Source organism: Camelus bactrianus, chromosome 1 (assembly GCF_048773025.1).
Source record: "Camelus bactrianus isolate YW-2024 breed Bactrian camel chromosome 1, ASM4877302v1, whole genome shotgun sequence".
NCBI classification, from domain to species: domain Eukaryota; kingdom Metazoa; phylum Chordata; class Mammalia; order Artiodactyla; family Camelidae; genus Camelus; species Camelus bactrianus.
The window spans coordinates 80,322,609-80,337,100 of NC_133539.1; the positions used below are offsets into that span (position 1 = coordinate 80,322,609).

Below are 14,492 nucleotides of genomic sequence, written 5' to 3' on the forward strand. Positions count from 1 at the left end.
CATCTTTCAATGCCTTTGTTTTCAGAATAATAAGAGTATACTACTCAGCCATAAAAACCGACAACATAATGCCATTTGCAGCAACATGGATGCTCCTGGAGAATGTCATTCTAAGTGAAGTAAGCCAGAAAGAGAAAGAAAAATACCATATGAGATCGCTCATATGTGGAATCTAAAAAACAAAAACAAAAACAAACAAACAAAAACAAAGCGTAAATACAGGACAGAAATAGACTCACAGACAGAGACTACAGACTTGTGGTTACCAGGGGGTGGAGGGTGGGAAGGGATAGCCTGGGATTTCAAAATTGTAGAATAGATAAACAAGATTACACTGTATAGCACAGGGAAATATACACAAAATGTTATGATAACTCACAGAGAAAAAAATGTGACAGTGAGTGTGTATATGTCCATGAATGACTGAAAAATTGTGCTGAACACTGGAATTTGACACATTGTAAAATGATTATAAATCAATAAAAAATGTTTAAATAAAAGAATAATAAGAGTGCCTACTTCATAGGAATTGTGAAGACTAAATGAGTTAATACATTCAAAGTGTTAACCTGGCTTGTAGCAAGTGTTCTTTGCATGTTAGTTGTTATTGTTTATTTATTGTTTGGCTCTCCTTTCTGTACCTTCCTTACTCTCATCCCACTACCATCACCACCAAGCATGTAAAATCAAAAAGAGCAGAGAGCTTACTGCCTTGCCCCGACTCCTTTATTTCCTAATGTGAACCAGGTATATTTGTTGAATGAATGAGGTATTAGAATTGGGTGTTTAAATATATCTCAAATTAGTTCCATTTTCTAAAACTCTCAGATCTACAGAAGAAGCAATGAGAATTATAGTGGTTTCTTTGTTTTTCTGTTTCTATCTCTTAATGCCCTGCTTAAGGGATACTGCATAGCACTGGGAGGCAGGAGAAATAAACATTGGTTCCATCACTTACAAACTAGAAGATCATAAACAAGTTGCTCTGGGCCTCAAAAGGCTCATAAACTGAGCTTGTTATTACTGGCTGAAGATAGAGGGATGGGTCCAGTATGGGGAGTTTTGTTGTTGGTTTGTTAGTTTGGTCATCAGCTCCAAGATCTATGATTTTATGAATACAACCAAATTCAGAAAGAAAATATTGAAGTATACAAGGTAAAATTTTGAATTATTGTACAAATTACCTGAAAGCAAATTATGCTAATCAATCCAGTTGTCTGCTTGGTTTCTATCTCTGGGATTATTTCTAGTCACCCATAATGATTAGCTTCTAACTTTATGCACATACATTCACCTACAAACATATGCATCTCTTTCTGTTTAGAGTTATATGCTTAACTAGTAACTGCAAAAAAAAAAAAAAAGATATACAATGATGATCTCAAACTTGAATGCTTGAAACATCATTGAAGCGTACCCTTCATATAAATGTTTTCTTCCAAACTTTGAATAGGAAACCAGCTTCCTTCCAATAATCTAATTTTAAGTCCTGAATTTATGACTATCTCTCTACTTTGGATTAGATTAAATTTAAATTACTATATTAAGGTGCAAAATTTTATGTACCAGGTGTTTTAAGGCCTTAATAAGTTTGGAGTTCTCTAAGCAGTTCTTCCAATTTTTTCCTTCTGGATCTCTGGTTGTAATTCTGCTGGTGATGTTCTTTCTTGCACTCTATATCCACCCTTGCCCCCATGTTTTATAGATATTCTGGTTTCAAATGCTTTTTCTGCTACCATTGAGACACTGAAAGAATTTTTTGAGTGGTGTTTCCACATTTATTTACATTAGTATAGATTCCTAGGTATTTATTTTATCCAATGGTTTATAATCCATCATTATTAATTATTTTGATGTTAAAACTATCCCAGCTTTAGCCATTGGGAGACCCCTCAAGCTGCCACCTGTGTCCTTCTGAACAGTTCCCATCATTTTTGAGCATTTCCTTATCTTCCAGCACAACAGGTTCATCTTGTATTTTACCTGCCCCAGACAGCCCTGTAACCAGCCTTTTCTCCAAGGAGCCATGACAAAGAGTTGTGGTTCCTTTTATTGGAGAATGAGATGGGAAACCAAGATTTGGGTGCTAGGTGTACTACTGGCTTGTCATTGCTTGAGCTGTAAGAATTTATTCTCTTCTCTCACCACATATCAGCTAGAATTTACAGTCCTTTGCAAATATAGCTGTAGAAGACAGCTACTTTTAAATTATCTTTCTCATATCTGACTCCCATTTTGAGTCAGAACAGCCCACGTGGTTTGGACAGACAGAAACTCATTACACTGAAACTGTTCCGGGCGTGTTTCCCTTTGGGAATCTTCTGGAGGGAGCCCTTGGTCACAGGCATGCAATACAGATCCGTGTCCTCCAGAGTCCGCTATGCTGCGCCTAGCGCAGCCCCGGAGCTTTCTCAAACCTGGAGTGACCGTAACAGTTTGCCAGGACACCGTAGAGGGGGCACGTCAGCGCTGCGACTTCCTCCAGACGCCGCCTCTGATTGGCTCCCGGGCATATAAGAAACCGGTGAATGAGCGGCTGGCCCTTGCAGAAACTTGCTGGAGGTCTTTGGGTGGCATTGCCCCTTCCTCCTAGTCAGCCCGGCGGGCGAGCGGAGCCGGGGGAGGATGAGGTCGTCCTGTGTCCTGCTCACCGCTTTGGTGGCGCTGGCCGCCTATTATATCTACATCCCCTTGCCCAGCTCCGTGTCCGATCCCTGGAAGCTGATGCTGCTGGACGCCACTTTCCGGAGCGCACAGCAAGTGGTGAGATGTGCTGATTCTCATTCCTTCTTCTTAAGCAATATTTAAAGGGGAAACAGAATTGCCGAACCTTGTCCCACGAGAATGCATATTTTTCTAACGCAGTGAGGCGATCGCTTTTTAAGGTGGTTCAGGCTGGCATTTTCAGGGTGTCGCATTCGCCTCCTTGCTACCAGCGGGCTAGATCTGTGTCTCTTCTTCTGTGTTGGTAACGGAGAAGGTGAAGTTCTTGAATAGATTTTGACTGTTTAATCCTTCATCTTTTCAAAATGTCCCCCACTTTCTTGGTTTGCTACGTCAAAAACCAATTTTGCAGCATTTTATAAACCACCCCTCCCCCAGTTTTGCTCTTCTATAGGGGGCGGCAGAGAGTGAGTTAAATGTTATAGGAAGGCTCCTGGGAAAAACAGGTTCTGGTTCCTGACAATGCAGCCACCTTAAAAGCAGACAGGGACACGGGTGATCTCCCACGGTCCCCAGCGGCAGTGGTACTGTCCATTCGCAGGGGCAGCAGGCAGGGCTCATCCAAGCACTTGGGGAACAGCACCAGTCTCACAGCTGACGTGTGGTACTCAGCAACTCAGTCCAAGAAAGGAGGCCAAGGGGCCTAGCTATCTGGAGAAGAGGCCAGGGAGGTGGTGGCAGCCGGTATTTGCATGATGCATTTGTTTTCTGCCTGCCCTGCAGCATCTAGTTTATGTCTTTGTGGAGGAGATAACCTTTGCCTGAACCAGGATATCTTCGCTTACACTGGCAGGGTAACATTTCTCTCTACTGTATCATGGTCTTGTATCTTTTTAACCTCACAGACAGGAAAATGTAACTCTCTGGTTTATTCTATGTAAGAGGCATTATTTTTAGTGCCAGACAATCTAAAAATCTAAACTACAGTCTGTAGTCAAGGTTGAGTCCTGGACTACAGCCTGCTCTACCTAATTCCTAACCCACCTAGCAAACTAAGTCTCCTCCCTTTCCCCAACCATGGGCTTTAATCTCAGGTTATTTTTGTAAACTTCTTTCAGAAATGACAACTAAAGAGAGAGAAAAAAAAACTCATAATTTTCCCAGAGGGTAAATTTCCTTTTCCCTGTCCTTCCTAATTGTGTGTAGTCTCTGAGGCTGTGTCCTATCAAAAAGCCCCTTGTCTAGGGTACTATACCACATTCGTAGGAGGACTTGCTTTTCTTGAGTCCAGCCACTTTCTCCACCCCCAAGTCCCCTGTTGTCTTTTAGCTATAGAGCCTCTTCCTTCCCTTCTGCTTACTATAATGTTGACATGGGCGAAGAATGACCATCCCCTTCTCTAGTATTGGTTCCAAGAAAGACAGTCTTCATGTAGGAGGCCCTACAGTCTCTCCCTTCCTCTAGAAATGTTGTAACTGGGGAGTAACACCCTTTAAAGATTCTGGGATACAGTGGTATTAACCTGGATGGCTTAAATGGCCTTCTACAATAAAAAGAGTAGTGACTAATAATAAGAATAAGAAAAACAGAAAAAAAGAATCAAACTACTATATTGGTCACAGAGATTATTCTTACTTTTCTGGTCACCAAGGAAATCTTCTCTATCAAATAATCTAGGAAAAGCCAGGCCTGGAAAAAAGCCTTTCTTCCCCAGTGAGGCCCCAATCCATTAAGGCATTTGGGCCCTATGGACCTCTGCAGAATGTGCCCTCAGCTGGTGTTTGGGAATGATAACATGTGTAACGCCAGGTCACAGAGATGGGGAAGATAACAGAGTGTCCTCGCTTACCACTGTGACTTAGGAGTAGGTTTGTACAGAAGTGGCTCTCATCACTTGTCTTCTGAATTGTAAAATATCAGAAAGATCATTCAGACCACAAGGAAGCATATTCTATCCAGGAAAGCAGTTTATTAATGTCACTTCAGATTGTCCTGGGGAAAAGTCAATGTGGCTTGACACAAGTTAGTAAATAGAGCATAACTGTTAGAGTCATGCTTCCCTGAATGCCACCTCAGCCACACCATTTACTAACCTCTGATTCTCAGTTTTCCTGATAAAACAGGGCTAGTGGCTACCATTAAGGTTGCTGTGAGGTTTGGTAATGTATTTAAATGGCTGGAACTGGTTGTAGTTATTCTTCTAAGAGTTGTCCCAAAGGGCCACTGTGGATTGTGGGGAGAATCTGTGGTGTTGCTCAATTTTGTTGAAATGATAAAAGAAATGTAAATTGGAAGTTGCTTTTATCTCATTGGTACCTAGAGAATTACCACTGAATCGCATAGCAAAAAGTTTGTTACCCAGATTATTTTAGTTTGAGTTGATTGGGTCAGTTATAGAAGGAACTGGAAGCTTCTTCAAAGGTGAAGCTCGGCCTCCTTCCTAACACAGCAGACACCTGCCTAGCATCAAGAAATATGAATGCTACTTTTATTCTGTTGTCAATGGCAAATGCTTCACTTCTTGCTGCCCCTTCTTATCTCCTTTATCTTGTGCAGATGAGTCAGATAACTGAGATTATGTTCATTGTACTTTTCTTCCTTGAGGTCCTCCAATATTACCTAAGAAGAAGCTACTCAGGGTCTTCCTCAAGTCATCTCAAACACAGATGCCACATTAGAGCCACCTAGGGAGCCTTCAAAAGTCCTGATGCCCATGTCATACCATATGCCAAATTTATTCAGAATGTCTAGGAGGTGAGTCCCAGGCAGTAGTATTTTTAAAAGCTCCCAACATGATATCAATGTGCAGCCAAATTTGAGAACACACTGCTGATGTAGAGAATGTATTTTCCTTAAACTGCTCGTTATATTGCATACTTGTTGCTAGAAATGAGCCCCTTTACATTAGAATGGATTAGTTTACCAGATTAGTCAGTTGATACTTTAGTTCTAAGAGCCTAAGGGGATAAAATACTACCTAAGCAACTTTCAGTGTTACAGCAAAGCCAACATGAGACTTAAGTAGAAAAGCACAAACAAAAGTAGGTCTGGGAAGTGCAGTGGAGAGTGGTTTAGATGTAGATTCGGCAGCAGGAGACTAGAGGAACAAAAGGAGGGAGTCTGGGGCAAGTTCTGAAGACATTTCAAAATGCTATGCAAACCAAGATCTTTTTAAAAAAGGTAATCCCAGTATGGGTGGAGATACTGAGAAGTGTACACTGCTGAAGAAAATGTCAATTATCACAACTTTTTTGAAGACAGTTTGACATCGGAAGCTGTAGAAGCATATTTATTCTTTGACCCAGCAATCCCTCTGGATGGATTTATTTTAGGTGATCATGGATATAGATAAAGCTGTAGCTATAGAGATGGAAACATTTCACAGGTTCAAAAATCTTTTTTAACTAGTCCAAAAGCACTACCATCTATGAGAAATATGAAGGAACTTCCACCAACCTTTCTTTCTTTTTTTGCAGCATTATTTAAAAGAATGAAAACTTAAGAACAGTAAGAGGTTACGTAAATTATTGTAAACTTATATTTTGGAAAATGCAGTCAAAAATTTAGGTTGTAAAAATAATGTTTAATAGTCTACAAATGATTTGTACTGTGCATTGAGTGGAAAAATGCTACAAAACAGCATATATGCTGTTGTCCCATTTAAAATATCTATATATCAAAACATAATAGCTATGTATATCTATATGTGTATGTATAGAAAAAGCAAAATAATATAATTTAAAATATAGTGATTTTTTTTTTCTGGGCCATAAGATTGTATCTTCAGTTTTCCTATCTGTGTAGTTTAGTTTTTCTGCAATGAACATGGAATTATTAAGAAATTATTTAAAAACCTTTTTTGGCAGTAGGTTTTCTACTTCTAAAGTAGAATTGATGTGTATATGCATGTCAATGTGATTAATATTTTAATATTGTTCTATGAAGAAAATAGATTTCCTTAAAAAGGCATCCTGTATCCTTTGACAGCTGTCACAGTGGCAGGCTTCAGGCTCAGTCAGTTAGATGTAACACAGATTGAAAGCTTACTATGTGAGTCTGAGCTACAAGAAACTGCAACCTAGTAGAATGGAGAAGCCATGTTAATATACAGCTGTTAAAAAGGCAGGAGCTGACAGGTTTTACAGAAAAGGTGCATTTACAGGAGCTCATACGAGGGAGTGGTTACGCACAGTTCAGATGGGTGATAAAGATGATGACTAGTGGTAATAATGGTATCTCAAAGGAATTCAGAGCCAGAGCATGGCTTTTGTCTTATCTGGAACATTTCCTAACTTACTAGTTCTTGTCCTATGTATCTTTTCAACAACGTAATGTGAAAGAGAGGTTACTGAAACTGGTATTTTTGCTGAATGTTCCCCCTATTCCTTATAAATAGTGCTTTTGGACTAGTGGAGCTAGGTTTTTCATCCTACAAAGTGATGTGAAATCTAACGTGATCTCATCTGAATTCTCTGTGCATGATGTGCCTTTGGGCTGTGTTGATGTGGTTTAAGTGACAGCTCAGCTGGACACTATGCAGAACTCCAACTTGCTAACCTTTTTCATAACGATTCGTGAACTGGAATGTTTACTACTGTCAGGTAAATTTAACTTCAACACATTAGTAAATAATAAGTTTGTCTACTGCCTTCTAGATATGCGTTGATATATATTTCCTCATGTAAATTAGAGATTTTGCCAAGCATAATAATTTTTACCTGATTTAATGAGATTTTCTTTAAACACCTGGCAGCCAAATGGCTTTAAGACTAGCTTCAGAGAACAGTATTTTATCAGTATTAGTTCTGACAGGTGAGCAATATGAGTTGGTTTCTGTAGATAGTACCTCCCAGTGGATCCAATCAAACATTAAGGTCAGACTGATCTAGCTACAAGTGTGTAAGACAATGCCTAATTTATAGTTCTCCTTTTTACTTTTCCTAGAACTCAACAAATATGGCCCTGAATGCAGAAATGCCATCACTATTACTTTATTTTAATGGGACATCCTATTTCTAACATGTGGCTTTGTGCTTGATGTGAAAACATTTCTGGGAGGTGTGAAAGTATAATAATCATTCTTAAACATTCTATTAATACGCACTTACATCTTTTAAATTTGTGAGCATATCTTTACTTCTACTGCCAAATAAAGCTACATGGGAACTATCTACCACTTCTTTTCTCCTTCATTTATGTTTATAAAGAATTAAAATGTAATTAAATTTCCAAGTGGCAAACCTAGCTATATTCTCTACCTAATCAAAGATGTGTCATACTATGAAATTTTAACAATCTATCTTTCAGTGTTTCCAAAATAAAATTAAAATTCTACCATTTGGAAATCATCATTAATTCAATGACTATTAACTGAACACCAGTGCTGGGAGCTGGTGAAACAGGATAAGACATAAACCTAATCTTGAAGAGTTTATAGTCTAGTGAAGGGAGATAAACCTACTGCAGTTACAGAGTGTGCACTTGAATGATAGAAAGGTTGTGATAGAGGCATATATGGGTTGCTATAGGAGGCTTAAAAAGGACATCATCTAGACCTGGGCATTAGGAACTGTTTTCCTTTCACATTGACATCTACTCTGAATTATCAAGCTTGACTGTTTACAGTTAAAAAAAAATCTATTAAGCATATACTGAGCATTTACTCTGTGCCAGAGATGGTGCTATGTGCTTTTCATGCAATTCATTCAGTCCATGCTATAATTCTATGAGGTGGGTGTATTTCTTTTCCTTATCTTACAAAGGAGGAAACTGAAATCCAAAGAAAAGTAAATTGCTCACAATAGCAAAGTTTATTGTGGAGGTGGAGTCACACTACTACTCCAGCCTTACTGTGAGCTCAAGAGCTTCACCACTGTGCGTGGCTGACTTTCCATAAGAGCTAGTTGAGTGAAAGAGGTGGGGGGAGAAGAGGATGAGAAAGGAGGGTGTAAAAGGCATTCCAGCCAAAGGGGATGTTCCAATGGGAGAGGATGGTACAAGCAAAGGCACTAAAGTGGTTCAAAGTGGCTGGAGCATAAAGCTCAGAAGTCAGAGAGATGAGGTAGGAAGGAAGCACAGGCCAAATAATGAAGGGCCCAATGGGCCAAGAAAGGAGCCACTGAAAGATTTTTAGCAGGGAAATCACGTGGTCAGACCTGTGTCTGAGTATAGTCTTTCTCAGTGGCAGTGTAGAGACTAGAGTGTAAGAATGCAAATCAGGGCCAGAGACCACCTGGGAAGCAATTATCCAGGTGAGAGGTGAGATATGAAGTAATAAAATGGACAGGTTTAGAGTCAAGCTGACAGAGCTGCTGATGGAGGGGATAATATGGAGTGAAGGAGTCAAAGATGACTCCTAGGACAGACCCTGGAGTAACTGGGTTGCTGGTGATGATGACCCTAATTAGGAAAAGGAGCAGATCTGGGGGTGGAGGTAACAGGGTTTGGGACCTTGCTTTAAAGTGTCCGTGGGAGTGGTTTAAGGATAGCTGTTCGTAAATAGTTTGCACATACAAGACTAGGGCTTGGGAGAGAGAGAGACAGACAGCTGAGCTTCAGATAAGGATTTGGGAAAGGTCAGTGAACCTGATGGTGTGGGAGTAGTGGGAATGAATGTGTATGGAGGGAGGGGAGGATTGGGGGATCCTACCAGGGAAAGCCCAGGGGGTCACCAGGGAGAAGAACAACAGGCTAGCCCTAAGAGAAATGAGACCCTAAGGAACAATTTTTTTTTTATTATACCTTACAGTTATATTGCACTCTAGGTTTTACAAAGGGTTTTAGTTACCTCATCTCATTTTATTTTTGCAATAAATGACTGGCTGGCATTAGTTTTTTTCCATTTGTCAAGTGAGGAAACAGGTTCAGAAAGGGTCAATGATATCCCCAAGATCACATGATTAGTTATACTGGTAAAACAGAGACTAGAATAAAAATTTCTGAACTTAGTTTCGTGTTCTCACTGCCAGGCCAGGGTGACATGAAAACAAAGTCCTCCATGACGGAGTTGCCCCTTTTTGTCCCTGGTGCTGTCTCTCTGACAGGCCCCTCATGGCTGTGGCCGTGCATGTCAGAGTGCTCATGATAACTTTGTCCCGAATACACTGTATCCTGACTTTTGAGCTCTCACTGTTAAATTAATCTCCACTAGTGTTTCCCAATCTTTTTTCATGTCAGAGGCTTGATGACATTTGTAAAGTTTGCCAGGGGAAACTAGAAGAAATACCAGCGGGGAATCTAAGGGCTTGAGTGATCGAATTCACAAGATTTATAAAGAGAATTATATAAATGGTTCTCAAATAGAATGCCAAATCTGATAAATTTTGAATAGTTTTAAAAAATGGTTTTAAGTTCTTACCTCTATAAAACACCTAACTATCAATATCCTACAGCCCATCTGTAACCCAATAGCGACCTACCTATTGGGAAGTTCTCCTCTCTATAGTTTGTAACTACTTGAATACATGTTTTTTTTATTGTTATTTCTATTAAGCACAGAGAGATAGTCCCCAGGTTACATAGACCTAGGTAGCCATATAATTTATTAGCCAAACCATGACATTTTTGAGAGTGATATGGGCTGCTATTAATAATCATGCCAGGACAACCCTTTTAAACCAGAACAATGTCCAGATAAATCTGGATATATGCTTAGCGTACATTTATTTGACTTGCATTGATCAGGAGAATCAACTCAAAGTTGTAGAATGATCTCTGTGCTCCCTGTTCTGCTCAAATTTGACTGTTAACCCTCCAGTGAACACCGTCCCCCACCCCACCATCACCCCGAGACCGAATTTCTGTTCCCTAGGATAGTGGCAGAGTAAAAGTACTAAGTTCCTTAGCCAGCACTTAGGGCCTGCTACAACCTGGTACTACTCTGCTGAATCTAGCCTCACAGTGTTCCCACGACAATCCTGACACCTTTTCTTCTGTTGTCTCCTCTGCCTCACATGCCCTCCAGCCTTCTCACTTTAGCCAACATCCCACACATCTTTCAACACCTACTCAAAAATCATTTCTTTTGGAAACGTCTCCCTTTTCCTCAACCTTAATTTCTCTCTCCTTTACACTCTACTAGCACTTTGTTTTTCTTTTATGGCCCTTGTTTCTTTCCTTATGTTGATATTTCTTTATGTACAAGCTTCCCACCAAATCATAAGCTTTTTCACCTATTATAGACACAATTTCCCTCTTAATATTTTAGGATTTTTGTTTTGGAGGATTTTTTAGAGGGAGGGCTTGAAGATCATTCGTGATAGAGAAAATAGGAATTCATGGTTTCGCTTTCTTTCAGTCCTCCGTGTTACTCCATTTGCCCTAGAGGGCAGACCTAATGCTTTCATGTGCTTCTTTTCTGAATTTTCCAAAAATGGCTTTTTGTTGTCCTTTGCAACTTTTTTTTGCAAGCCTTGCTGTTTTCTGGGTTTCTAACTTCCTCATAATATTTTTGAAACTTTGTTCTTGTTTTTGTGTTTGTAAAGAATCATGTTTCTGTTTCTAGGTAAATAGTTATAATTACAGGCCATCTCCTTAAAAGATCACTGGTGAATTCCCATGTTTATATGGTATCATTCTACCTTTCCCTTTTCCTCCTGAATGGATAACTGATGAATATCCCATGAGAAATTAATTTGGCTGACATTTGTGCTGCCATTCCCTAATATTGTCCCTGCTCAGGGACTCAAATTATATTTTCTTTGACCATTCTGAAGTCTACTTTTCTAAAATGCAACATAATCATTTCACTATTCCTAGTTTATGCATCAGTTCTAAGGTAGGATCACTCTGTCCCAAAGTTTCAATCACTTCCATTTCATGGCATAGTTCTTCCCTGTTAGAGAAAAGCAAGTCCAGAGCAGCAATAATCCCGACTTCCTTGATTTTCTTAGCAAGAAAAACCAATTCTGATTTTAAAAGATGATCTGCTTTTAATAGAATAAGATTACTGGCAGATACCTGTATAATAATGGATCCATTTACTGAATAATAAACACAGCCATCTTGTGAAATAGTAGATAATGTTCTCATTTAATGAAAAAGGAACTAGAAGCCCAGCAAGGTTGAGTAACTGGTTCACAGACACAGGAAGGTCTGGAAGGCTGGCTGTGAACCAGGTCTGCTGGACTCCACAGGCCTTTCAACAGTATTCCACAGCCTTGTTTTATGATTGTTCAGTCTCCTCTCCTCCTCTTCTCACTCCAACCCCTCCATTCTGAAATCTTTTGTGCTGTCAGGTAATCCACGTTAAGAAACCATCACGCAGGAAGGAGCGTGTTATATACTGTTTACAAATTTTAGTCCTGGAGAGTTGTAGTATATGTTTCATGTTGAAAAGGGTTCCATGGTTAAATAAGATTGGGAAATGCTGAGTTAAACAGAGTTAATCAGGATTTCCTTTTTTAACTGTGAAACATTTCAGAATTCCTAGCATACTAACATGTATTTTGAATCTTAAAGAGAGAATATTTAGTGAGCCCCGTATTTAATTGTAGATCTTTATTTTGAACTTCATGACACTGATGGTATATTTACCAAATTTAAGGGTCTGTTTTCATAGTGTTTAAGAGCATAGACCTGTGCTCAGATCCAGGCTTGAGCTCTACTAGCTGTGTGACCTTGAAGACTGCATTTAACCTATGAGTTTGTTTCCTGATCTAGTAAGTGGTCATGATCCTTAGCCCATGAAGTTTCTGTGAAGATTGCATGTGATAATGTGTACAAAGCTTTATTGTTTGTCGTCATCATCACACATTAGTTAGTATGTAAAACACTTGGAACGGTACCTGTCACATAAGAAATATATTTGGTCCAAATCTGATTTTTGGCAATTATCTACAGTATATTCCAAAAGTAATATGCTGTTTTTTTATTTTTTATTTTCACCATTATTCTTGTCAATCTGCTACTGCTCACAGGTTTGTGGACTTCTATACAGGTGTAGATCTTCTTCACCTGGACTGCTATTGGCCATGGCTACTGGGTTTCAATCCTGGCTTTGGCACTTAGTACTTGTGAGACTAATTGGGCAAGTTACTGAAACTCTTTAAGCTTTAGTTTCCTTATCTATAAAAGTAGGATAACAACAGTGCCTCTCTCAGGGCTTGTTACATTAATTAAATGTGATTGTGTGTATAAAAAGTCTTAGCACAGTGCTTGGTATATAGCAAGAATTAAAAACCTCTTCCTGTAGTTAAAATTTTGGAGTCCATGGGCTTAGTTTGCTGTTGGTCTAGTGGATATATGAATCGTCATCATCATCATAGCTAACTCATACTGTCTGACCATTCTACATATATATTAACTCAGTCTTTGTAACAATCCAGTGAGGTAAGCACTATTATTTCTATATTATAAATGAAGAATTTGAGGCACAGTGGGCCTAAGTAACTTGCCCAGATCACACACTCAGAGCTGGGACTTGAATTCAAGCAGTCTGGCTTTGAAGTTAGTGCATTAAAAGCTGAAGAAATTGCATGTCTTTTAGACTATCATTGTCTTATATCAGAGATCTTCATCAGACTCTGCCAAGGTATCAATTCATTTTAGAATAATATGCATCACCTGAAAAGAGTTCCTTAGACTTTAGGTACCTAAGGTACAGTTGGTGACATGACATTTTGTTGCATAAATTAAAGTACTTTACTTGAATTCTGTCCTGATAGTGCACTGTCTGCCACAACATGAAGGTAGTAAAGAAGCAGTTGCAAGTAGGATTGACACTTTCCTGAACAAAGGGCTTTGGATTTGTTCAAGTGATTGCCATGTGTTGGGCCCAGAGATCTGGCTTATGACTATGGAAAAGGTGACTTTGATCTCTGAAGTTATTAAAGGCAGGTGTCTTCAGCTGACCACCAATAATAAAAGAAACTCACCACGGCCTCTGTCATTGTTTAATTGAATAATCATTAAGTGCTGGGCACTGGGGTTATAGCTACTCACAAACAAACAGGACTTGGCCTTCCTGGAGCTATAATCCCATGCCAAAAGTGTGTGGCAAATAATTATATAAAGGAAAATACAAGAAATATGGAGAAATTTGTTGGCCAGCCATTAGTCTTTGAAATCCCCTAAAGACATGAAATCCCCTGAGGAAACAGTGTTGAATGAGAAGAGAGGAGTTTTAGTGTTGGGGAGAAAAGGCAGAGCCAGCAAAGGAGACAGAGCAGTCAGAGAATAAAGGGGGGAAACAAATGTCAAAGAAACCAAAAACCAATGAAGAGCTCCACCAGTTGGGAGTGATCGACTGTGTTGAATTCCCCTAAGAAATGGGGACTCTGAGGATGGAGTTGAGCCTATCAGCTCTGCATCCTGGTGGACCCCTCAGTGAATAAGCCACAAAACATACTCCCAGGCAACGGTGGCTTTTACATTCCTGCATCTCAACCTGTAGCCTGTTCGTTGGAATGATTTCAAGGATGTCTGCCAAAAATAATGTTTTGATTTTGGCAGTGTTGCTACTGAGCTATCACTTATAACAGAAAACAGTGAAAATATCCTTTATAACTTGTGATTTAAAAACCTGAGAGGGAGGTTACTGATGGATATTACTGAGCTACTAAATACATTTATATATAAATATATGTGATAGTTATAAATATGTAACTACCTAGTATATTAAAGAAGTAAATAATATGTTTAAAATATTTTTTAAAAGGGAAAGAAAAAGTAAAGAAACTCCCCTTCCCCAAAATCACTTTAAATTTGTGTTGGTTGGTTCATCTAATGTGGAAACATATTTTAAAACCTGTACTCCTACAGGCTAAATAGCTTTTCCTGTCTGCTTCCCAGTGAGGTTCACATCAGATGAGTATTAAACTTGCTTCCTT

General features: G+C 39.2%; 1 protein-coding gene across 1 annotated transcript in view; it reads left to right on the forward strand.

Moving 5' to 3' along the window:
- The first annotated feature begins 2,423 nt into the window (after positions 1–2,423).
- Positions 2,424–14,492, forward strand: part of NCEH1 (neutral cholesterol ester hydrolase 1) — a 54,836-nt gene continuing 42,767 nt past the window's right edge. The window contains exon 1 of the mRNA XM_010947781.3: positions 2,424–2,763. Within this exon, the coding sequence (XP_010946083.1) occupies positions 2,626–2,763 (138 nt within the window). The 5' untranslated portion in view covers positions 2,424–2,625. The remainder of the gene's footprint in view (positions 2,764–14,492) is intronic.